Source organism: Pangasianodon hypophthalmus, chromosome 12 (assembly GCF_027358585.1).
Source record: "Pangasianodon hypophthalmus isolate fPanHyp1 chromosome 12, fPanHyp1.pri, whole genome shotgun sequence".
NCBI lineage: Eukaryota > Metazoa > Chordata > Actinopteri > Siluriformes > Pangasiidae > Pangasianodon > Pangasianodon hypophthalmus.
The window spans coordinates 15,236,035-15,263,209 of record NC_069721.1 but is presented as its reverse complement, the minus strand read 5'-3'; the positions used below and the strand labels follow the sequence as shown (position 1 = coordinate 15,263,209).

The following is a 27,175-nucleotide window of genomic DNA, read 5'->3' as shown; positions in this document are numbered from 1 at the left end:
TTGCTGGCATGGTTTGGGTCCAACTTTTCCTGTTAGAGGGAAGAATCACTGCAAATCAGTTCATTCATATTGACTCATCACATATCCTAGTAAACCACACATAAATGATTGCCCCTGTAATACATGACAAAGAACACAAATCGAGATTTACTTTTTAGCATGTTTATTACAATACATACATTTCACATTTGACCTTCTGACCCCAAGTGACCCTGCCCTGATTCTGATGTGGCGGAGTTGGTAATGTCCAGTCCTCAGCCGTGACCTTCAACACCACTTCCTTTTCCTACTATCTCCACTCTGTCCAATCAGGGTGCAAAGGAAAATGTGCGACAATAATTTATGAATACAACATATGATATACTAGTAATCACTGCAACTTTTAATAAAACTCTTTTTAAACTCCATTATTAATTAGCAACTGTACAAAGGAATGAACTCTTGGTTTAATGCAAGCTGCAATAAACTTACTTAAAAAAAAAATAATAAGAAAAGAAATAAGAAAAATAAATTGCCGGAACGTCTGGAAACCCAAGTAAAACAAAAAAAAAAAAAAGAGGAGGGGGTTGCTCTTGGTGTCAACTAGACTTCACCAGTGTCAGGGGAAGCCAGTTTGGGAGGCAGGTAGGCGGGCTTTTTAGATCGAGCTGCAGGAATGGTGCTTTCTCCTTGTCACTCAAAGAGCAAAAGGATCTCTTTCTTTCTCAGATTCACTCCTCCATACAAACAGGCACTGGTGTTGACAGAGGGCACATTAGGGCCATTGGGGCAGAGACCACTGAATCATTGTGGGCAGACATGATCTAATCCCTTCAAATGGCATGGACTGGGGGGGGTGAAACCTTTACAATGCAACCAGAGAAAGCAACAAATGGAAAAAAGTCCATTAACCATTTAGCAACATTACAATTATTCATATGCAGAGAGAGAGACGGAAACAAACCAGACAGGGTTTAAAAGGTGGAGATGCGCACAGTCAGAAGACATGAATGCGTGTGTGTGTGTTGTGGTCATTGTCACTAGTTGCCCCCACTGGATCGTCCACTGCCCCCCTCCCCCCATGCACATATAGTACATGCTTCAAGGCAATGGCTCACCAAACGTTTTTCTGACGAGCAGATTTTTTTTTCTCCAAAGGCAGGTTTAAAAATCTGCAGTTAGATTTTTACATATGGACATCTGAAGACGACGAATGTCCTCAGCTGGAGTTGGTGCTGATTAGGTTCGATTTTTTTTTTTATTTTTATTTTTTTAAACATTTGGATGACAAAAGCTTTTCTGATAGGCATGGCTTCCCATGGCTTCATCTACAAAACATATTTACAACATGGAAATAACATCTACAAGAAATCTACATATACACGGCCCCTGGCAAGAGCAGGTCCCAAAACATCTCCACCTCATCTGGCCCATAGCCTCCACCCATCATCCCCCTCCCACGCCCTTCAGTCCACAGCTCACTGCAGCTCCTTTCGTGTAAGACTGGACCCAGAGCAGAACAACAGAACGTTGGGTTCTGTGCACGCAGGGTTCTGTGCACGTAAAATGGATTCCTAATCATCCTCATACCTCTGCTGTCCTTCTATTCAAAACCCAAACCAAACAAACCCAGAGTTCTCAAACCATGAAGGAATTCTGATTCTTCAACTTTTCAAGTTCTTTAATTTGTTGTCTCAAAAAGAGTATCCTGTGAGAGAGAAAGAGCAAGAGAGAAAGAAACCAAAGGGAAATATAGCAGAAGACATGAAATACAAGTCTAGAAATATTCGTAATGAGATACCAAAGTAGTACAGTATTCTGACAAGCCCAACCTTTTTTTTTTTTTTTTTAAATATAGCTATCACATGAAGGCCAAACCACTAACAAAAGACAGATTCAATAAATGTTTAGAGGTAGCTAAACTAATCTGAAGGCAGTGATTACCTCTGTTCACGCAGCGTGGCCTGGATTTCACACACACGTACTAGTGAGCGCAGGTTCTTCAGCTCTGTACAGTTCTCAGACATGTAAATGCTGCCCATGGTGTGAGCCTCTTCACGTAACCGTGACGCCTGAGAAACACAAACACACACACACACACACACAAAAAAATCAAACTGCATCTAACACTCATACCATCCAAAACATCTGTGGCTTGTCCCAAACAGAGCTGGCATTTAAAGCAATGCTATGCATCAAAAGGCAAATAAACACAAAGACAACCTGGAAACACTGACTACAACTAACTGGAATTGAACTGAAGTGGATCTGATTCAAAATAAGTGGCCCCGTTAACAGGCTTGTCTTGGAGCAGGCTTGTTCCAGCTGGTTTCGTGCTTTACAACAGCACTCTGACCATCACCACTATCGCCACTGTTGCCAAAGAAGATAGGACGATGAGAGGGGCTTTTGTCACTGCTAGATCATTGGACTATGCTGGATGTTGCAACTGTAGTTGCACTGTTGACCAGAAGATGGCAGTCCACTACCACAATCAGACAAGATTGCATTACCCAGTGCAATAATGCTAAGCCTGAATTGGTTTTGTTATTCACCATATAGTTGATTATTTGGGTGCCATCCATTTTGTGGTGTGGTCTCGGTGAGCTAAATCTTCTATATATTGCTGTACACAGAACAGGTTATATAGTGAAGATCATTATATTTAAATCATTCGCTGTTTACAGACAGTGATCTTTATTAAATGTACTCACAGCACTGGAATACGGTTTTATATTATATAACTGAACTAAAGACATTAAATATGATTATTATTTGTTTTTATATACAAATGTTTATTATTAACAATCATTTAAACTAAATGGTTACAGAAGTTACCAAAGACCTAAACAGATTTCTGGCAAGTTTCCTAAACTGGACTGCAAAAAATCTGAATATGAAAATAACAGTAACAAAGTTTATATACCTATTGCAAGCATCAGAGAATGGCAAAATCAGTTACTTTAATGATATATCACCACAGCTGGGGGAAGTGAGCTCAAATCTGGCCTGTACATGTGAGCTAAATATAACTTAGACCAGGAGTGCTCACCTCCACTTACAGAGCCCAGCACAGTTGAGTGATTCTGTTTTGAATTTGTGAATTAAATCAGGTGCCATTGAGTAGAGACATCACCAAACTGTCCTAGATTCAACCCATCCACAACAGTTGTTTCGTAGCAGCGGCAAAGATGACAATGCTTTGCAGAAAGGTGTAAATTTGCTGTGTTTACAGAGATCTATAGAACAAAATGTTCTATACACATACATATTAATCCACAGTTAAAATCTATGGTCGTGGTGGGTGACGAGGCAAAAAACCCACACTGGACCTTGAACAATGCACAATTTGCATCTCTGAATATATTCTGCTCCGGTTTTGCTTATAAAAAGCTAACAAAACACAGCCATTGTATATTTACCCAATTGTTACCATCCAAACATTGCTACCTGAGGATACCCTTTTCCGCGTATCAGTGTTTATGTACCGTGATGTCAATATTACATCGTCCAGTCATATTCCATGGCCTTACTTTAGTACACACTCATTTTACATTTACATTTATGGCATTTGGCAGATGCCCTTATCCAGAGCGACTTACAATTATCTCATTTATACAACTGAGCAGCTGAGGGTTAAGGGCCTTGCTCAAGGGCCCAGCAGTGGCAGTTTGGCGGTGCTGGGATTTGAACTCTCAACCTTCCGATCAGGAGTCCAATGTCTTAACACTATACACAATGTCTTATGAACACTATACTAATACTGGGTCGGGCCTTCCTTTACTGTTAAAACAGCCTCGATTCTTTATGGCATGGATTCCACAAGAAGTTGGAAACTCCTTTGAGATTCTCGTCCATGTCGACATGATTGCATCACGCAATTCCTGCAGATTTTTCAGGTACACTGCATGATTTTATTAAAATTTTCGGTGAGTGTACGCACACAATATTAAGGCAGATTCTACAGCACAGGACATTTAGAGATTTGCTGCACAGTACACACAGTATGCAAAAAGTCCAGCCAAAAAAACACAGCACATAAGACAAGACAGCAAAGTACCTGTTTCTCAACGTGTTCTGCAGGCCAGCCTTGCACATGTTTAATGAGATTCTCATTAAAATGCGCCGCCAGCGAGGGTGTGAAGGAGCAGGCTTGTCTGGCCGGGGCTGTTCCAGCTGGTACTGAACCCGCAGGCCCTGCTCCGGGCCCCACGCCAGTGTTCTGACCACCACCATTGCCATTATTACTGCTGCTGTTACTGTTTCCAACATGGTTGGGACCAGGAGAGGGGCTTCTCTGACTACTGCAGGAAGAATAGCACAGGAAAGGCAGTGATGTTGAAATACAATTTAGAACAAAAGGCTTAAAAATGTACATCTATCTGTAAGTGTGGTAAAAACCCAAATTGAACAGAGCTTGAGAAGATTGAACAGTTTCAGTACTTCAGATAACATACAATGCTGCATATTTTCCAATTGCAGTTTCACAAGTGACCCAAAGATGGCAGCACAACACAAGGAGATAGGTGTTCTTTCCCCAATGGGAAAGCACTGACTATAAATACTGTAGCACTTGGTCATACATATGCACAAGCAACACTGCAGCACTGCTCATGTCTAGTGTACAAGATCACGCAGGTATACAATGTCACTCCCACTCCAAAAAGAACACAGCAGTTTCTGCACCTACAGTTCAGCTTCTTGTCAAAACTGAGACCAGATGGATAGATATAGATATAATGCACATATATTTTGAGTTTTTTTCTTTCTTTGAGACATACACAGACCTCTGCCGCTGCAGTGTCCGTGGGGAGTTGCTGTTGTCATGGTGTTTATCTGATGGGAGGGGCTGCTGAGACGAGGGTGGAGGAAGAGAACTGGCCTTAATCCCCAGAGCATTCACCTAATAAAGAGAAAGAGTAATGCCAAGAGGCAGTGATGAGGAGGATGGGGTAAATGTACCACTTGGCACAAACCATTCTGTAATTTCAGCCTAAGGTGGCCCGTAGTGTGTTTACCTTGGTCTGAGATGAGACAGGCGTGGTGCTCAGGGGGGGTTTCAGGGGTGCTGTGTTAGTCTGGGGCGTACTGATCCTGGGGGACACATATGACCGTGGGGATGAAGCATCTGACGTCAGGGACATCGGAGACTGACTGGACTGCTGGGCTACTCCAAGCAAAAGAAAAGAGACAAAGAAGAAAGAAAACAAACCATTTATTTTAGAAAATAAACAATTAATCTTTATGCCTTGTTTATGATTTGTAGTCATTTTAATGCATTTATAATTCATTAATAATTCCAGATGGTTATTGTGCTTCATTGTAGATACTTTGAAAACATTTGCTCGAACAAATTTGTTCTGGAACAGACAAAATTTTAAATCTGACATCAAATAATGGCAAGAGACAACCAATTTCCCCAATTAACAACTGACTGAAAGCTAGTTAATGACACTCGGCTTTGGACTGTGTCTTCCAAACCAAGCTCATCGTTAAATCCTTGCCAAAACTCTCATACTACTCAAAAAATATTAGCTGGCACATGACCTAGCACAGGTGAAATATTTATGTACTTGTTCTAGTAGCACTCTTTCGAAAACTCCACATCTGCAGCACCATTTCAACAATTAAAGCCTTTTGTCCAAAATAAGCATTTAAATATAGTAGAAATTTAATACAATAAACATTGCATTAACCACACACACACACACACAGTATCACGTTCCATTCAGGTTCTGCACACCAGCTCATGAGGTAGCTTTTTCTGTCTGAAACAGTGATCACCACAATGACATGGCACTTAATTGAGTTTTTAGTGAACTGAACTAAGACATGGCAGACTGAACAGCTGTTTCAACTGAGGAATGGATCGGCAAATGCAATTCACTGTCCAACCTGTTCAGCAATACATACCTTCCTCAAACAAAAGCAGTCTTTTCAACAGTGTTAGGTTGTGGTTTTATGTTAGCTGAGGTTTGTACAGAAGGTTTGTACAGAAGAACTTTATGCTAATCAAGCTGATGCATAACCTAACCGTCAAAAACAACTTCTAATAATATGTAGTGAACTCCAATAAAAGATGCAGCAACAATCATGATATGAAAAATGACTTAAGGATTCAACAGTCTTGACACGGAGCGACCATGACTGAGGCTGTGTGTGAAGTGAGCAGAGGGACGGAATATCCGAGAGCAAGGGTGTGTGGTGGAGGCTGATACCTTGACTAGAGAGCTGGGCAGCCTGGGAGAGAAGTGTTGTGATGTTGAAAGCAGACGGACCAGCAGTCAGGATCTTGTGGAGCATCGACTGCAGTGAAGCCTGTGTTACTGCAGCTGTGAGAACTACACACACAAAGCAAAAGAACAGAGGAGAAAGAGAGCAGGCTGTCACCAGTTATACATTTTTAAATAAATTATGCAGTTATTCACGGACACAAAGTTCTGAGCACTCATTCACATTCTAGCTACACCCTGTCCAATTACTAGTGTCTGTTTCTCATCATATAACATAAGCAAAGCAGGAGTAGTTCTTTGGAGGTTGTGAGGTGACTAGTGATGGGCATGAGTAGTAAGACACTATTTAGGATTCACAGAATTATGTAAACAAAATGTGTCACTGCACTGTTTGCCTGCTTCATAGAACACACAAAACTACTGACATAGCAAAGTCGTTTTTATGGTGACAAGCCCACCAAGGGCTCTAATAATTTAATCTATGAGAGAATTAAGTGCATACGTCCTCAGATGACATTACACCACAACAAACACTCAAAAGACAGTTACAGTTACTATGGCTGAATCTCAGATGGCACTGTTATACCCTATACAGTAAGCCTACACAGAAAAATAGTAAACCATTTATTGATTCAGCCTAACTTAAATGGTGGATTTTTACATGGCTCACAAGGAATGAATGTAAAATTCTACAGATCAGCAACAAGAAAGCATTACTGTGGGTAAATATAGACATTTAATTATATGATAAAATCATAATACTGGCACTTAAATCCGAAAAAAGCCTGAAAAGAGAAACTTTGGCAGTCAGTCACTACACAACTACTGAAGATCAAGTGTGCCATACGTGGGCCTGCATTACCAGGACCTTTCTGTGACGACAGTGTTTGAACAATTAAAGGACTGCATTATTTCTAACCTGGGCAAGGAGAGCAACCAGATTCAGCATGGATACTGGATTATGGCACAGCTCACTCAGCAGAGGAAACAACAACAACATGCAGAATCAGGGCTAATTTACTGTCTGCCAGTCTGGAGGAAAAGAGCTTCAGGGAGCCTATTTAAATGTTGCAAAACAGACATTTGGAATCAGCTTTCCAAATGCAAAGTTCCAATCTGAACAACATTTAGCACTAAAGAAGCAGCTGTCAAAAGACAACATACCAAGCTGTTTCTGCACCAAACGGTGGAGGAAAAATAAAATCTGACAACTATGGTTACTTGAATCTATAAATCTCACTTTCACTATTCTCTAGTTTCTCACACTCAGGGTGTCAAAGTTACCTTCATTGATCTTAGCCATATCCACGCTGGCATTGTTCAGCTGCAGTGCCGTCTGTAGCGCTGGGAGAAGCTGGCGTAAGAGGGAGGGGTCTTGTAGGATAGTAGGTGTAGCAGGGGACTGCATCACCGGGGAAACTGTAGAACTTGACGCGGAGCTAGTGGGATTGGCGGCACTTAGCCCAGACACAGCAGCAGAGGAAGAGGATGGGGTGAGTGAGGAAGGCTTTTCTGTGGCAACTACAGACTCTGCATAGGATAAAGACAGAAGTACATTTGTTAAAAAAGGATCATGATCAACCACATGTTAACATTCAGTTTACATCATACATGTACTGATGCTTCAGAAGTGTCCATTAGCATATAAAAAACCCCCACAAAGGAACAGTCCTACAAATGGCAAAAGCCAAAAAAGTAATCCTCGATCGATAATAATCAATTATGAAAATCGCTGTCAATGATTAGTTGGTCTGCACACAGAGTACAGAACAAAGTTGTCCCCCAAATGACGTACTATACACTATGCACTTACACTATACACTCTACTGCCTTGTATCATCTCAAATGGAACACTAACGGTTTTTTACTAACCGGAAGTACAAGCTGTTTCATGATGGCAAGTGACATCAAACACATGTAATGCGACACTGCTAGCTTTAGCAGAATACCCAGAGTCAGTAAACTGAAGAAATTAATTTTCGTTGTTTATGTAAACATTACCTTTTATACCCAACATGACCTTAGTCACTATCAGACAGAGGCATAATTGTCAAGTGACAGCGGAAAAAAGTGTGCAACCCAAGTCTTCTAAGGCATGGGAGCATTTTATATTAAATGCCTGGAAGAAGATTGTAACCTGCAAACTTTGCAAAGCAGAGCTTGCGTGGCACGGAAGCGCAACAGTGATTCACAAACTTACACAGTTACATCCATAATGCTCCACTGTGTGCAAGGGGTAGGGGAAATTGGTGCGAATTGCTTAAAAGGTTTAGTTTAATTCAAGTTTATTGTCATTATATGAATATGCACACTTGCAGCGTAAATTCTATTGTTTATTATAACAAGTGCCGAGTTGCGCTCCTCACTCACAATGTAGACGCGGTGATACAGAGGTAGCGCAAGTAAGATCTGTAATGTCAAATTAAAACACTACGATCAAAGTGAATATAAGTAAAACAATATACCCATGTATATGAGTAACAAACCATAAGGTGCAGGCAAAGTGAGTTTTTTATTTTTAATTTAGGACTGTAGTTTCAGGTTTCAGTGCTTTTTTTGTGTATGTACAAAAAATAGTAAATACACATTATTTTATATTTTATATTATATATATACATATATATACATATATATACATATACATATATATATATATATATATATATATATATATATATATATATATATATATATATACATATATATATATATATATATATATATATATATATATATATATATATATATATATATATATATATATATATATATATACACACACACACACACATATATACACACACACACACACCCACACATACACACACCCACACATATATACATACACACACACACACACATACACACACACACCCCTTCTCTGAGGTGGCTTTCTTCTTGGCATGATCCAGACATATACCTAAGTGCTCCAGAACACCAAACTGCCAAAAGTTCTGGTTTTATAGAGGTAGCCACACTTCTGGATGATTAACTAATCTTTAGTTTTTAGTAAGACCTGGCTGCGAATTACGCTTGATGATTATGGAAGAAGGAAAATTGGACTTATTTTCCCACCAGTTTTCTAAATGTGGTTTACTTTTTTGGGGAAAAAAATGACTGAAATGTGTCATAACATTGCAATTGTTTTTTTGTTTTTTTTTTGGTGTGCGTCACCTGAAGTAATCTGTTTATTTCTACAAGTTTGTGAGGACAACACAGTTGATATTTAGGCACTAATAAATAAAAAACATCGATTTGAAGGAGGGGTACTTTCTTTTCCCCCATGACTGTATAAACTAATGTCTTGACAGTCTTGCTCAAAACCTTTGATAAACTACTGCAACACCTTTTGCAAACTCGTGAGAAGATCTGGGCTGGCAAGAAGCTAAACTTCGAGATAACCACTGATAACACTTCATTAAGTGCCTGGCGGTGAATACCTCTACCGTATACTGTTTAGAAATTAACATGACAATCACCAAGAAATTTCTTAGTTTCAAACACTCTCTGCTCAGCATCTGCACACTGGGTATCTGTTGTGAAATCGGCAGAGATAGAAACAAGAAAATTTATTTATTTGTATAGTTATGTTGGAGGAGAGAGATCTGGGAAAAAGTTACAGACACACTGGAAATAGTGATCTATGAATGCAGCCATGCACTCTGGATCACCCTTAGCAGTCTCAGTCAAAGCGCTTGTTGACATATTTTCATGATTAACATCTACTATTTATAGCTTCTGCGCTGAACTTACTACTGAGTGTAAAAGAAGTTGGGCAGGACTCTACTGGAAGAAGGTGATGTCAGTTAATTCAAATATGTTTTCTTCAGCTATTTGTTTTACCCCACTCTCACAGTCGAGTCCATCACATTCCACATTTAAACTTAATACATCTATGCAGGTTGTATGTTATAACTTACAGAATAATTAACTAGCCAAGTTAACTGTATCCTGCTGTAATTAAAATTTTAACCAACCTCAAATTTGACCATTTTTGCTGCTCAACCACTGAAACAAACCCCAATGGTACAAGAATCGACTCATGAAAAACCCTTGTTTTGCAACAGCTATATCATTTACACATTTACCATGACATGGGGCTAAAATTACTGAACAGTGAAGTGATCCAATGAAAAGGATATTACATGATACGCTGAAGATGGAGGTCAAAAATATCAACTCAGAATAGCTTTCAGATTTGTAGTGAATTTACACTGCGTATAGGCTTAGACTACACAGTGCACCAACCACGTAGTGAGCCACAAACATCATGCTTATAACCTGCAAACAGCCACACACCTCAGCACTCACGGCACGCTTTCACACAGCCGAAAACACAACCCTTGGGATTATTATATTAATTTATCCACAGCACAGTTGAATTCTCAAATCTGATTTGTCAGAAGGTGTGCATTATTATTATAACAGATTTGACTGATAGTTCTGGCTGTAACATAAACGATAGCTTTATATTAATGCACTGGTTTTAATGTTATTCTTTCGATAGCAACAGCTATAGATAGACTGGAATGATGGCCGCACCGCACAATCTAAGACTAATAATAAATGGATGTAAAAAAGCGTGTTGTTTAACAAAGAAAAGAACATTATTGATGTTAGGAGACATTTATTTAACATTTACAAAAGGAATTTTAGGTTTCAGCACTTTGTAACAGTCACAGTGCTTTGCAAATTTTCCCAGTATGAGAAAGTCCTCAAGACAGAGGTGTTTCAAAGAAAAATGGCAGGCTGTGTTTTTTTCCCCACACACACACACACACACACACACACACACACACACACACACACACAGAGAGAGAGAGCGAGCTGTTTATAGCAGCTATAACACAAGTGATAACAGGAACTAACTTATCTTTCAGATGTTCCACTACATTAAATCTTAACTATAAACCTTTAAAACGCATGATGTACATTACAAAAAAAAAAAAAAAAGGGAACTAGCATAACATTAACACCCTCATTAATAGTTAGTGCTATTTTTTTACTTTAAAAATATATAGTGCATCTTGTGTTTGTGATGGGAACTAGCACCTCCACACCTGGTGAGAGCGAGCAAAACAATTCCAACATCACACCATTTATCCAATCCTGTTATCATAGAAGACCAATGCAAGAGCCAATCACAGCAGAGCATAATTCATATTCCTCATCTTTGCTAACTACATCATTCATAATAATATATTTATGAAAACACTGATATGTATGTCCTAATAACTGATGCAGAGCATCATTAAAAGTAATTTATTTAAGCTAATGATCTTATTGGCAGTAGCATTTTATAATTAATGGTAGATCCTGAGCAGCCATAGAGCGCACGGCAGATATTAGCTTTTCCCATCCAATTGACAATGTTTTTGTTTCTATAACACCTCATCACATGAATTTGATTACTGACCGATCAGTGCTAACAGTTCGGAGGCAAGACTGAGACTGGAAAGGGACGGATATATCGCGGACGTTGACTGCATTCATGGTCCATGTTACTATTTTTCTGTCAACTATATCATGTATGCAGGCTTTTGAAAAGTGAATTCGAATCAGAAGAATCACAAATTAAATTTTTTCACAACCTAAACAAATGCAAATACTTAAAACACAAGAGCCTCTTCAGAACAACTCACAAATGTAACCAGTAGTTTCTTGAAACCGACAACAAGGCTGAGAATAAGGAAGCTCTGTGAGCAGGTGTGTGACACTGGCTGATACTCACTGGTAGGGGTGAAGCTTGTGGGAGCAGCCTGCATTGCTTCACGTCTGTAGTCTCTGTCTTTAGGGAAGCTATTGACCACCGCTGTTGCTGTTGCCATCTTAGCTGCCTCCTTTTGTCTCTGTTCCCTGTAGCACAAGAGAGAGAGGGATAGGGACAGGCTGATCTAGAACTATTTTTTTTTTTTTCTTTTTCACAAGACAGTGCAGTAAGAAATCTGTAATTCCACTTTTTAACATTATTTCCTTTGCAAAGTAAATAAATAAATAAATAAACCCCTGCTGTAACCAAGTGCCCGTGCTGAATTTGCCCTTCTTGCCAGGGTACCATGTAAACTGAGCATGAATATATGGGTAAAGCCAGAAATAGTGTGGATCTTTATCCTAGCAAACACAAGCATAAAAGAACAATCATTAGGCATTAGTAACCATTAGAAATGTATTAATCATTAGAAAAATAGTGTATTAGTACATACTCACTATATAGGGTATAACCAGAATGATGTTGAACCTACATGGTGCACTATATGCTCAATAGAAGATCATTTGAGATCCAGCCACAGAATAAGAGTGACTGCACGTTTGCACTCAACATTTTCTTTTTTGCACTGAGATTAAAGTATGGGCACACTTGGCTAAAGTACTGACTCACTGCACCTCATGCTCAATATAAGTCCTATGAGTTAGACAGGTATCAGTGCCATGTCATGGATTCACACTAACATAATGAGCACTCACACCAACCACTACTTGTACACATCACTAGTCACCATCCTGTCCTGAGAACCACACCTACTTACACAGGTAACATTACTCAACGCAGAAATGGACACAGGAACGCGAGCAGGGTGTAAACGGCTCTGGATTCAGATACGTAACCATACTGTACCACGTAGTGTAAGATATGCCAGCTCGCCTCAGACAGGCACAACTGTACAAGGATAATTTCTAACACTTATCTTGAATTAATCTCCCACTTATGTCTATACTAAACACCATAAGCAAATTTTATGATTTGGTTATTGTATGTTGCCCCCTGCCTGTCCCAGTGGCAACTCGTAACCACAGCTTCAGTGATCACAAACTAGTGCAGCGAACAAACCAAAAACATTAACACACAAGACAACAACTGACTTCCTGTAGAACATCAAAAAGGTCCTATTTGCAGAAGCATGCGTGTACCTCTCCAGCCACTCTTTGGGCTTCTCCCACTGTGACACTTCTGTTCTGCAATTGTAGTAGTACTTCTTCCCTGAAGAGCTGATGTGCTCCGACCAATCGTCTGCAGGGTCGTATGCCTGAGGAGATTAAGAAAAACACAGTTTAAAGCGAAACAGAAAGTCATCCAAAATAGATTTTAGCAATATGACCAATGTTAGTGCTTTGTGTACGGTTACAGACTTCTTCAGATATATTAGGAAAAACAAATACATTTAAACAAACTTAACATCCAACACTGATAAAAATGTACTGAATTTAAACATTAAAGTGAAAGCTTGTTCTCCACTGCAGTGTAGTCTTAGCATCGAATACGTAACTTCAAAATCTTTCCAGTATTTTAACAAATCAGAATTTGCATACATGCATGTAGGAGTGTAAACCTCCACTTTCAATTCTTAAGGCAACGATTCGATATTTGACTATACCACCGAATCTGCAACCATACTATTTTGATTTATAAAGCAACAAATTGATATTTGACCCCATCGCTGAACCTGCTACAACACAACTTAGATTCATAAAGTAACGAATTGATATTTGAAGATACGACTGAACCTGCTGCTAAGGCTGGGTGGTAATATCACAGTAATTAGCACAGTTCAGGAATGCAGTCAGGTCTGAATGGAAAGGAGGCAGCCAGACCTGCGAGTCTGAGTCGTGGAAAAAGCACTGTGTGCATGCAGAAGAATGGACACAGCGACATATGTGAGCACATGCACACAGACCGAAGGCAGAGAGCTGTTTCCACTGAAACACACTTTCCCTGAAAGAGTTGTTTTCGTTAAAACACACCAGCTGCTAATAACAAGGTCAGTCTGCACAAGCCCATCACCTGCTTTTCTCCCTGCTCTGGGTCAGACCCTTAACCCACTGCATTCTTGCATTCTTTCCCTGCTTGAGCTGTTCATGAAACTGTCAGGTCGTTATGGTTACAATGTGGCGTGGGCATTTTTTTTTTTATATCAACACAAAACATGCTACATGAGGGCTTTTTCGTGCAAAAACACTATTATCTCTATTGGTTCTTTCTATTCAGACAAGCATGGGTGATTATCGTCTGCCCAGGTCTATTTTCTACTATATATTTTCAGTTTGTACGACGACATAGAGAAGGACTACTTCAAAAGCATCAGAATTAAAGGGAAACTCGCCTTGCTAGCCTATTTACACACAACTTTAATAAAATTATTATTATTATTTTTTAATATTTATTATTCAACAATTGTCTGTCCTTTTTTGATGACAATTAATTTACAATAAATTATCAATTTATGATTGTCGCCTCGATTCTTTTCAGTCATTACACCCCTAAAGAAGTGTGCTGTGTTAACTGCCGTAATTCACGTTCTTGTTTTTGGTTTAATAACAAAACAGTTTGCATAGATAGAACAAAGGAAACATCAATGAATCAGAGAAAGACAAGTGGTAGAAACAGAGACAGCCAACATTACAGAAACAGACAGAGGCAATCATGAAGAGCTGGTAAGAAACACTGAGATGAGTGAGGAATGAGGGGGAGGGGAAGTTCAAGGGAGCAAAACAGAAAGCACACAAGGAAAAAAGTCACATCCTGATGCAAGCGTTTGTAATATAAGGTAATGCAGATTCTGGTGCATCACCCCTTCAGAATCTTTTACCCGACAACACAATCAGTATTTAACAGTGCTACAAAGCAAATACAAAATCTATGCTCTCCACATGATGTAGTAAATGTTTGTAATAGATAGATCTTCAAGCTCACACGACTTTTTATATTATACTATTATTTCATAAATAGTAATTTTTCACTGGAAGTTATTATGTCGGCTAGACAGATGTTTAAAGATACAGTGACGTGCACTGTGTATGCAAACTCTTCAATTGCAAAATACGGTTAAGTGCAAAGGACTGCATCCCACATGGTTTCTGAGTTGAAAAAAAATGAAGAAGAAGAAAGACAAAGAAGCTTTTCCAAGACATGTTTGGTCTTCTGACCAGATTATAAAGTATGAAACCATTTTCACTCAGCTGATTAAAAGACAATATTACAACTCATGAGCCAACTATAACAAGAACAACAATTTGGCAGTGCAGTGGCAGTTTTATCCCTACAATACCAGATTAAAGAAACCAAACATCAAACGTTTGCATTATTTTTGCCTCTGCATAGCAAGATAGTCTGAAGAAAAGCAGGAGCTTTTTACTCCATTCAGAGACAAAATGATTTAAGATGGAGCATATGAGGAACTAAATATAGCACTGTCTCAAACCCATTCCCAAACTCATATTAGAAAGAATATGACATTGTCACCCATTTATCAAATTCTGCCAAGTAATCTTCCAAAAAAAAAAAAAATAAATAAATAAATAAATAAATTACACAGACCATACAACTTCACCTTACATGGAAATGCTTTAATATACGTGCTATAAAAGTAGGTGCAATATTTGGTCACCCCAAAATGATTTGCCTAAATATATATATATATATATATATATAAAAAAAAAATTACATTATATTATATTAAATTCAATGCAAGTACACAATAACACTACATAAAAATAACAAGAATTTATTGTCTTTAGTAGCATCACTGTGGCCTCCTTTAGAACACACAACTCAAGAAGGCAATTCTCACAAACTTCATGCAGGATTAGCTTTTTTCTTGCAACGAAGTAATGCCACAACTTCAATCATGCTGAGGTCAGGACTCCAGAGTAGCCAATTTTCCAGAATTCCATATTAGCATTGCGTTGTGTAACTACTCTGCATAATGTTACTTTGTTTAACACTTTGTAACCCAGCAGTAAAGCATAAGCTATTCATAAACTCAGTGCAGTGTATATAATTATCTGGACAGGGGGAAAAGTCTGGATGTTGGGCAGAAGCCCTAAACACTAATCTGAAATAATCTATACATCAGAAATGGTTAACCATCCATTTTCATAGATCACTGTTAAATAATAAACTGTAGTAATTTAGACTACATTCACATTTCCAGGTAGAAGTGAAACAAACCTTCAGATTTTTTCAGGACCACATGGACACAAAAATCTATTCTTTTCAAATCAGACCTGAGCCACTTTAGTGTGTGGTCATAGATTGAATACATATCCAATATGTGGCCATGCGAAATGAATGAAAAAGGTCAGATCGGAATTCATGTGGCTTTTCCCCAATACACGTGCACATATCAATGTCAGCGTCACAATTCAGTGTCAGCAGTGTGGCAAAATAACAATGGAGGACAGCAACAGCAGGAACCATATTCACTAGAATGATGGAGAAATTGGTGAGTTATTTGACATTTGGAGAATCAATTCAAGCAAAACTGGGAGAAACCAAAACCGAATAGTGTTTAAAACTACTGCCCAAGAAATCCATGTGCACATGCAGGGTGTTTCTGGGGAAAGGTGCCTTCAAATTAAAAGACATATAGGGGTCACCTGTGGTTATGAATGTGAAGATCAAGATAGACAGATCTGATCTGAGCAAAACATCAAAAGCTTGAAATGTTAACATAGCCTTAATGTAGTTCTCTTGTATCTTTCTGCTGTAAGATTACCAACACACTCAGAGATTACCAACAGAAACGGACAGATGGTCAGAACACAGGAGGAGGTTGACACAACAACAACAGACAGGAACTGGACTCTCAAAACATCAGAGCAAATGTATGCAAAATGCTGCAGTCACTGTGGCTGTCCACACAATTGTGCTTTCACGCCTACTCTTTTTCTTTAGTTTGGTCAGTTTTGACAGATGTGAATATTCCACCTGTACCCATATGTGCACAATACTACTGAACCCTAGCACACCAAAAAGCAAGGGTCTCTGTCCTCTTCCAAGTAAACCCTAATACAGTTCATTACATGTGGGAACACAATTTGGTCCTCACAAAAATGATATGAAAAGTAACCCTGGTAAAGTTAGTTTCATTTTTGACATTTTGCCTTTCCTGCTCTAATAACTTTTGAAAATACTGTGGAACCTGTTGCATCTGCATCTCCTGCCTGATTTACATCAGTACAAGAACAGACACTTAACAACACACACACACACACACACACACACACAGATCAGCCCTAACATTAAAGCCACCTGCCTAATATTGTGTAGGTCTCCATTTTGCCTCCAAAACAGTTCTGAGCCGTTAAGACATGGACTCCACTAGATCCATGAAGGTGTGCTGTGGTATCTGGCACCAAGACGTTAGCAGCAGATGCTTTAAGTCCTGTAAGTTGCACATGAATTTGGAGGCCAAGTCAACACCTTGAACTTTTTGTCATGTTCCTCAAACCATTCCTGAACAATTTCTGCAGTGTGACAGGGCGAATTATCCTGGTGAAAGTGGCCACTGCCATTACGAAATACCGTTGCCATGAAGGGGTGTACCTGGTCTGCAACAATGTTTAGGTAGGTGGTACATGACAAAATAACATCCACATGAATGCCAGGACCCAAGGTTTCCCAGCAGAATATGCTGCATCCAGGTAAGCGACGCACACGTACCCAGCGGTCCACGTGATGTAAAAGAAAACACGATTCATCAGACCAAGCCACCTTCTGATGTTCTGATGCTCACGTGCCCATTGTAGGGCTTTCAGCAGTGGACAGGGGTCAGCATGGGCACTCTGACCGGTCTGCAGCTACGGAGCCCCATAACCAGCAAGCTGCGATGCACTGTGTGTTCTGACACCTTTCTATCACATTCAGCATTAACTTTTTCAGCAATTTGTGCTACAGTTGCTCTTCTATGGGATTGGACCAGACGGGTTAACCTTTGCTCCCTACATGCATCAGTGAGCCTTGGGCGCCCATGACCCTGCCACTGGTTCACCGGTTGTCCTTCCTTTGACCACTTTTAGTAGGTACTAACCACTGCATACCGGGAACACCCCACAAGACCTGCCGTTTTGGGCATGGTCTGACCCAGTTGTGTAGCCATCACAATTTGGCCCGTGTCAAAGTCGATCAGATCCTTATGCTTGCCCATTTTTCCTGCTTTCAAAACATCAACTTAGAGAACTGAACTTGCTGCCTAATATATTCTACCCTTTGACAGGTGCCACTGTAATGAGATAATCATTGCTATTATGTGTGTGCGCGCATATATATATATATATATATATATATATATATATATATATATATATATATATATATATATATATACATACATATATATACATATATATACATACATATATACACACATATATACATACATATATACACACACACACACACACACACATACATATACACACACACACACACACATATATATATACACATACACGCACACATTATATATATGTAAACAGTATTATGTATAACATGTAAACAGCAACTCTTTTTGACAAAACAGAAAGACCATCTCTCCCCTTGCATGCCTTTTTTCTACAAAGTGCATAGGGCAATACACAGGCATTTGTTTTCATTTATTGTGCTTAAACGTTTTAAGAAATATTTAATCATCTCATTAAAGACCAGAATGGGTCTAAAACAACTCCAGAAGTACATATGCATTTTGTGGCTTGAAAATTGTATCCCGTTTTTACGGCATTTCTAGTAAAACTCTAGTAAAAAAGCTCCAACTTACTCAAAATTTAAAAAGAGTCCTTACTCGTACCAAATGTTCAGCACACATTACCACCAATTCTTCAACAGTTACACTGGTTCCCTATCTCAGATAATCAAATACAAAGTTAAGCAGTACTTAAGGTCAGACTGACTTCAATAGGTACAGATCCTTTTTTGGACCAACAAACAAAAGTAGAAAATAAATGCCGGATGTAATAACACAAAATGTTTTAAACTAGGTTTTAACAGAATTATCCAGCAATTTATTTAGTGCTGGCTCCATGGCAGGGTGATTATTATTTCTATATGCTCTTGGTTAAGGTTTGTTTTTTTCTTTCGCTGTTTTTCTAACCAAAGAATGAAAAGGTTTTGAAGCGTTTTCAGCCCTACATGCACCTCAACAACTTTTTTTTTTTTTTGCTTTTTGGTTTGTTTAATTGTGTGGTGTGAAACCAAACCAAACCACACAGCTAATGACCCAAAAGCATGAAATATCGCTCTGATTCAGACTCAGCTGCTGAATCCGTAAGTGTGAAACCGCCCTTAGTGCCATAGACCCCAACATTTGGAATGCCACCCCCAGTGACCTTTGTGATTTTACTTCCTATTCCCATTTTAAGAGTCAACTTAAAACATACTTTTTGTTCCAATGCTTTTTCCTTTCTCTAGTCTTTTTCCTCCTTCTTTGGAACAGCAATGTTATTATTATTGGCACACATAGTATTATATTTTTCTGTAAAATATAAGGAAAAACAACCCTCAATGAGAACCAATAAGAAGTGTCCATCCAAGCACACCACACCAATATCCTGACCAACCAAACAACACTCATATGTCCAAACAATATGGAATAATCGAACAATGCTGCAGTGTCAAACCAACCACACTAAACGAAAAAGAAACAATATCACAAAACTCAACGGGAAAAAAAACCATCCACCTATTATATCATGATACTGGCAGGCCTATATCAATATCAAAATACAAAAGCTAAGTAAAATTGTTGAGAAACTAACTGCAAAGGAAGGTTTTTATTTACCATTAACTGAAGCATAATCAGAAAAAGCACTACACAATTTTTTTTAAAGACAAAATACGATGTTCGGTTCGGTGTTCCCTCATCTCATGTTTTCTCAATCACACTGAATGTTCGCAGTGTGTCACAGATTACATGTGTTAAGAGCACAACAAGCTGAGTGTTCCTATCGAGTGGAATCACTTTAACAGCACTTAGAGATCAATATGTTGTTATCATACCACATGTGTCATTTTGGCAACTCTGCATAACAATAACAGACACCATCCATTTCCTGCCTCTTTGGTAGTATTGGATTATACAGTAATGGAGGGGAGACAATGCCTGGGAGTGACAGTTCAAAAACTACAGTCTAAACAGAATACCTCAAAGCCAACATTAGTATAAAATAAAAGATATAGTTTCAGTTGTTTTTATTTATTCTATCACAGATGTGAGCACCAGCAGTGCAAGCCAGAGACAAGGAGGTACTTACAGTGTCTGATTTGTTGGGGTTCGAGTGAGAGTTGGAGCTGTGCAGAGAACTGTGGTTGTGAGAATTCTCTTGAGGGGAGATACTGGTGCCTGAAAATTAATAAAGAACAATTAAAAATACCATTAACAACAAAACAGCAGCAATTTAGTCACTTGACCTAGGCTCTAGGCTCTGCTATAGTCAACTGAATAGGGAAAGTGCTTGTGCTTCAGATCGAGATCCTTTGGCAGGAGTTAAATTAAATAAGTGGGCTGCACATTATACATGTGGCAGACCTGAGGACAACAGAGATTAAGGATTTTCGCTCATGTGTACAGGAACCCAAGCAGACAAACACACTGGGCAAGATATAGATTCTCTGCAAGATACAACGTATATCAGTTATACTATGTTATATCACAGCCCTGTTGAATTCTCGAATCTGACTGGTCAGATGTTGACTAATTTTCTTTAACAGCAGCTCTGACAGTAGCTCTGGTTGTAATTTACAGGATATGCTTATATTAATGCACTTTATCATTTCTATAGTAATAGTTCATTCACAGGAACTAGTATGGCAGACAATCTCCATAATCTAAGGCTAGAGTTAGTTTAAAATGTGCTCTTATCCAACACATCACACCACCCAAGTACAGATTATGTTTCTATAACAGCACGTCCTGTCGTGTTATTGCGGTTACGTGCTATACCACAGCCCTGCTCAATTATCAAATCTGACTGGTCACTTCTTTAATTTTCTATAACAGCATGGATCGGATACCACTAGCGAACTGCAATCAAGAAAAACACACTCAGAGAGAAAAATACGTCCTATGCATGAGTGACCACAGCACTGGCTCTAATAATTTCTAGCTAGAAACACTATTAAAAAAAAAAAATGCAATATTCATGCTATGTGCAGTCTTGACAGAACTAATATCAGAGCTGTGCTGTTATAGAAAATTAATCAACACCTGACCAACCAGATTCAAGAATACAGCATCGCCATGGTATAATAAAAGAACAGTATATGACAGGTGTTGATTAATTTTCTGTAACAGACAGCACTGACGTGCACAACAAAGCATGAATATTGTATTTTATTATAAACCATGGGCCTCAAGCAGTAAAAACAGACTCGGAGAAAAATACATTTTGTGCACGTGACTACAGCAGCACTGCTTGCTGCATGTGGAAAAGGCTACAGCAGCGCTGTCACTAGGTATGCTGTTACATTGAGACATCATATCCCTCTGGAACTGCACCACAAGAGAACCCAAACATCACTGCAAGAAGAACGTAGGTTTACGCATAAAAACACATAAAACCATTTTAGCAGCAGTGTAACATACAGTATAATGACTTTTTCCAATGAAACTCTTGCTCTTTTAGTTAACTTTTTCAGAAATGCCTACAAAACTAGGAAACAAAACACTCTGGAATGTTCTGATCACCATAACAGAAGCGTACAGTAGCACACACACACACACACACACACACACACACACACACACACACACATTATACCTGCTCTGAAGTTAGTATTTGCACACACATATAATCTGTTACTCAATTCAGCATATTTAGAGAGACAAGGAAGCAAACATCAAGTCTGATACACAGGCCAGGAATTTCTCCCAAGATACTTAATCTGATATCAACAACCACATATTGTGAAACTGTTATACAATTATTACCCTAAATACAAATGCTACAGTAGTATGATTACTGTGAAAATATGATCAGTGTGTCTAATCTTATCTGCAAAGCCTCAGTGTGGCTACAGGTTTTCACTCCAACCATCCATCTTTGGGTGCCTCATGTTCCCTTTGAGCCTCTAGCATGACTCGATACACAAGGAAGACATGAATCAAGACTCTTCTCCGTGTTGGCACCCAGGTGGTGGAATGAACCTCCCCTGCTATGGCAGAGGAACAGCTGAGTCACTGTCTGTCTTCAAATGAACACTAAAGACCCACCTCGTCAACCAATCACCTAAACGAGTACTAACTGTAAAAGAAAACCAAGGCTTGTGTCGTTTTTGTTGCTGTACTCTCTCACTGTACACTCTAACAGGGTTCTAGCTTGATAATTCTTGGACCTTGACCCATTTGCACTAGCATGAGGATGCATCTTTGATGGAGACGACAAAGCACTTCAGTAACATCTGTTGCTCTGGATAACGGTCTCTGCTAAATTTGTAACGGTAAATATGCAGATTCTGAATGAGTGTTCATTAAAACAGGCCGTACTACCAAGCTAATAATAAAATTACAAAAAAATTATATGCCTGTGACCATCACTGTACATCAATAATAAATGTCAAAACAGAATTCGTTCACAGGCCCGTGTTAAACTCAATTTACACTGTGCAGTTAGGGTTGGGAAAACAAGTAAATCAAATTACACTACCACGGTTTTACCCATTTAACTCTGGACTTCCGAAAACAATAATAATAATAATAAAAAAAAATCACTCAAGATGCCACAACAGCTGAAGAGGTTAATACTGGTTAAGGCTGAGTTTATTTGCTTTCATGTCCTGCATCCACAAGCTTTTGCTCATTGGTGCAAAAGGTCCATCAGCAAAAATATCATCCTTGAGTGACAGACATAATATGGAAAACAATTAATTTAACAGCAATCTCCACTGTTCAGTAAACAAGATTCATACAACTGTCAAAATACACTAGTTATATTTTGGAGGGAAAAGCAACTCGACTAAAGCATTGAACACAACTAAAGGATCAGCCTAAAGGCCAGCTGACACTAGATATACTTCAAGCACCTTTGTCTCCGTAAAATGCATTTAAAATCACCCCATGCATTTAAAATCACCCCAGAGACACTCGTCATGGCACATAAAGCACAAGGATGTGTGTTGCGCTGCCATGTTTTGCATGTTATCTCTTTTAAACTCACAGAACTCCACTAAAAATCACACAACACTCTCTAGACGCTGAACTTTATTTAAAATCATAATCTACAAAGATGCCATGATTGTGCACCTGTAGTTTCACAGAGACGTGTTTGCACGGTAATAACACTCATGGATACAGAAAACGTCAAACAGGCTGCACTGCTTCATGTCATTTACTGAGCTGTGTTATAATTACAGCTGGCCCAACTTCAGCTCTCCCTGTTCTCCATGTTTAATTAACAAGACTGAACATTTGAGAGTGAGAGTTTTCTTTATAAAAATTAAGGTTGCTGTCATGCCGGTAGCATATACGCTCTGATGCTTACGTGATGCACCTCTGGTGAATTCAGCAAAATAACTGCATCAGTAAAATTGAAAAGAGCTACAAGTGCCTGGTGATGTGCTGCTCAGAGACTACTGCAGGTGTGCACCTAAGCAAATATACCATTACATTTATTTTTAACTCCAGTAGTCCTTTACTATAAACAGTTGAAAGAAACTGGTCGGTTGAGTTTTAAGCAATAATGCAGAATACATTACATTCTGGACCACTTAAAATCAAAGACTGCAGAGATTAAGAGTTTCATGAGCATTACGAATATGAGGGTAAAATGTAAATAAATGTGAAGGAAGTTGATAATTTGGTGATGTCTACATTAAGGTTGTGGGTGTACAGACCCACAACATGGGAAAGCACTGCGCAAACAAACTGACTTCCATGTTCTTTTGCCTTCTAATGTTGTTTGTTTTCATGTAAGAAGTCCTGGTTTCAAATCTCAGATGAACCTGGAATTTATGTTACTACTTCTTATTTCACTACAATACTTGCTTTGCTATGCTAACTGACGCATTTTGATCGAGTATTAAGCTACCCCATAACTTTGTGCTGTTTCCTGTATGGTTATTTGACTAGAGTTAAAAAGATGCCTTGTATCTTAGAGATGTAACTGAAGGATGAGTTTAAACTCCATTGAGAATTAAAACGCATTTACTTTGCAGTGTTGCCATGACAAAACATATTCGGACAAGAAAAACTTCTGTTTTCTTCACTGGAATTCACTGTAAAACTGTTCATTCAGTTTCAGTTCATGTCAGTCATCTGAGAAGCCAATGTGTGACACAGAGAGAAAGCTAGCATTAAGGTTAAAAGATGGTTAGCAAAAATAAATGGTTGACATTTCAGAGACTGCAAGCTATTGTGATAATGTTCCTTAGCGGAGATTTCTTTAAAAATGTCTTCCTGGGAATGAATAATACAGGAGAAATACAGTAGCAGATCATGTCGAGGGTTTGATCAGTTAAGCATTACGCTTCATTCATAATACATATTACCAGTAATTTGAGGTCTGAAAATCGTAGTACTTTGAGTTGATATTCTATTTGAATATACAATATCCACACATGTCTTTGGTACTTCTCAGATAGTAGAGGTTTCCAGATATGTATCACAAGCAGACATCTGCAAGAAGTGCGAGAGATTTGCACAGGATAAGAAGTAAGAGTGTGTATGCTTTGTCATCACACCAAAAGAGTTTCACACGCAATATGTACATCTTATGCTGGGATTGATTATTAGCAGGCTATTTGCCCACAACAGGTATGTGGACTATACCTGTGCATACCTAATGCCACGTGAAATCCTTCTAAAATGTTGTCTGTATTTATATCCTTCAGCATTTTAAACTTTACAGATGGTATGCACTGAACACCAAACAAAAGACTGCGTCTTGAAGCGTCTCCATTTGTAAGTGTGAAAACACTTCTCCCTCAAGATATTACTGAGTCCAAACCAAGATGTCAATTCAGTTATTGCTACAGGATAATTTCTGGTAGGTAAAAGCTGGAGTAAACTTTTCAGACATGCGACTGCACTGTCTGTAAAGAAATGATCGACAATTCACAGAGCTACTCCAGTAACAATTACATTACTCCACCTCACTATGAAAAAGCAACATTTCCAAAAGCAATCCTTTAAAAGTAGGCTTTTCCACTTTAAGAAAAAAAAAAAAAAACACTTTCTGACCATCATTTTCACTTTTGAACTAACTGTATGTTATTGGAAATGGTGTCAGTTTGTGTTTCTTTCCTTCTGAGAACTCAACTCATAACTGCTCTTCAGCTGTGAACCCGTGGTAATGTTTGTACAGAATACATTTAATCACACTGTTAAATCGGAACTCCTAATTCTGATAATATGAGTGCATTGTCATTTCTGTTACACATCTACGTCAATCACTACTGCTGCTATTCGTTTTCGGTCCTTTTGTTCTAGGTCTATATTTACATATTAAATTTACACTCTAACACCGTATTAATGCAAATTTCTTCCATGCGTTGTCTCGTCCTGCACCTTATTGTTTCGCGTATAGCTGAGCTGTACTGAAACTCAATTACCACCAACACTGTTGCATGGCAGTAAAAGAATCTTGGATACCAAACCCTGAAGGAAGCACTGGCCAGTTATTTACAGACAGACTGGTCTGTTCAGTGGGCACAGGACAAGGAGTGTGTGCGTGAGTGATCGTACCTCCATCCCTGTCTCTGGCCCGGTGGAGATGTGTGGATTTAGCTCTGCTGTGTGCACTGCTCTCAGTGTGCTTGTTGTCAGGACTGTCTGATCTGCGCAGCATCTTACACGGCGGAGTGCCATCACTGCTCTCCCGCATCTTCTCATGCCGGTGATCACCACCCGGGTGACTCTTCGACGAGTATTTAAAAGTCTGCGAAGGGAAAGACATAATACATTGCGTGCCTTCAGCATGCACTCATGGACATATGTATACAGCCATACACCTTTATTCAATACCTGAGCACCTTCCATGGGAATTTTTACATTCACAACATAAGGTTGAAATCATGACTTGACTAGCACGTCAGGATGACATTTAACACAAGCAAAATATATGAAAAATATTACTGCTGTATCTGAAATACCCCAGGTCATACGTCTAACAGCTGTTTAACTTATTAATGGTGTGTGAATTACATTGTAGATCTTCCAGCATATTTCTGACATCTCGTTACTAACAGTCAACACCGGTTAGGTTGTTTATGAACTCCCTGCCAAAATATATGCAAGAAAACATGTCATTGCTTACTAAAAATTCACTGTGAATGATTTATTAGTTCTCATAAATCAAGGCTTTTTTTTTAATTACATCGTTAGCGTCAAATTTTTAAGACATTCAGGCCTTATTTTAGCCAGCTAACTTCATAGCTCGCTGCTAGCATTAGCTTATGAAACTCGTTAACGTTACACCGCAAAGCTAGCGTTAGCTAATGGTAAATTCGACGGTCAGTCGGCTCACAGGATAAGGAAGAAGAATAAATGTCGCGGTGTGTATGTTGTGTGTTTATTTTCGACAGAAATCATGGTCGATTTGAGACTTTTGTGTCTGTTTTGCGCACAGAGGCCTGTAATGCTCCAGAAGCCTGCGCCAGAGTGGCCCTTTTAATCTGATTTGTTTGAGCCTAGCTTAGCGCTACCTGGTAGGGCTGAGAGTCCCTTCGGTCGTTGCACCTACAAATAGAGAGAAAACAGGTTAGAGACACGAAAAGTCATGCATGCTTGTAGTTAAGCATTTGAACAAACTGCAACAGCCGCATAAGCTCCATTGGCTAAGTTTCTACTTATTTTGGTTTCACTAAAAATGGCGGACTGTCAAAGAGGAGAAGGAAAAGGAGGAAAAAAATCGTAGTGCAAAAATTATAGGTCTTTACCCATCGCCGAGTCTCGGTTGTTTCCTTGTATACATTACCATCAATGCCGTGTTAGTGTGTGCGTGAAGTAGATGTGAAAGATGGGCTGCTTATATGGGTTTTTTGTATTAGGCTATCGAAGACCCGATCTCATCTATTATTTCAAGAGTTCTGGCTATGCGAGTCGCTCTCGGCCTCTGCTAGTCGGAAGAGCGCCCTCGGTCCATGTCCCTCTCCCACACCAAACTCTCAGCCTCGGCATCGCACCGCCCCTTCTCGCTTACATCCGGGCGATTCGCCCCATACATCGCCCCGCCCCGTTTCACCTTCATCCGGGACC

At 39.0% G+C, this 27,175-nt stretch overlaps 1 protein-coding gene across 1 annotated transcript; it reads right to left on the bottom strand.

The window, feature by feature from the left end:
• Window positions 1–146: 146 nt before the first annotated feature.
• waca (WW domain containing adaptor with coiled-coil a) lies at window positions 147–27,127 on the bottom strand. Its single transcript, XM_026915262.3, has 13 exons — window positions 26,857–27,127; window positions 26,623–26,656; window positions 25,664–25,856; window positions 20,238–20,326; window positions 13,122–13,237; window positions 11,944–12,068; window positions 7,497–7,742; window positions 6,198–6,320; window positions 4,998–5,146; window positions 4,767–4,882; window positions 4,040–4,283; window positions 1,924–2,051; window positions 147–1,687 (listed from the first exon to the last, which is right to left on the bottom strand). The coding sequence occupies exons 1-13, from the start codon at window positions 26,895–26,897 to the stop codon at window positions 1,618–1,620; spliced, it is 1,674 nt and encodes a 557-aa protein (XP_026771063.1). The 5' UTR covers window positions 26,898–27,127; the 3' UTR covers window positions 147–1,617.
• Window positions 27,128–27,175: the final 48 nt, after the last annotated feature.

Coding starts and splice junctions, on each gene's coding strand:
- waca (XM_026915262.3), bottom strand. CDS start 26,897: ATGGTAATGTATACAAGGAAACAACCGAGACTCGGCGATGG. Junction 20,327..25,663: donor GGCCAGAGACAGGGATGGAG/GTACGATCACTC, acceptor ATTAATTTTCAG/GCACCAGTATCTCCCCTCAA. Junction 12,069..13,121: donor CCCAAAGAGTGGCTGGAGAG/GTACACGCATGC, acceptor CTTGTGCTACAG/GGAACAGAGACAAAAGGAGG.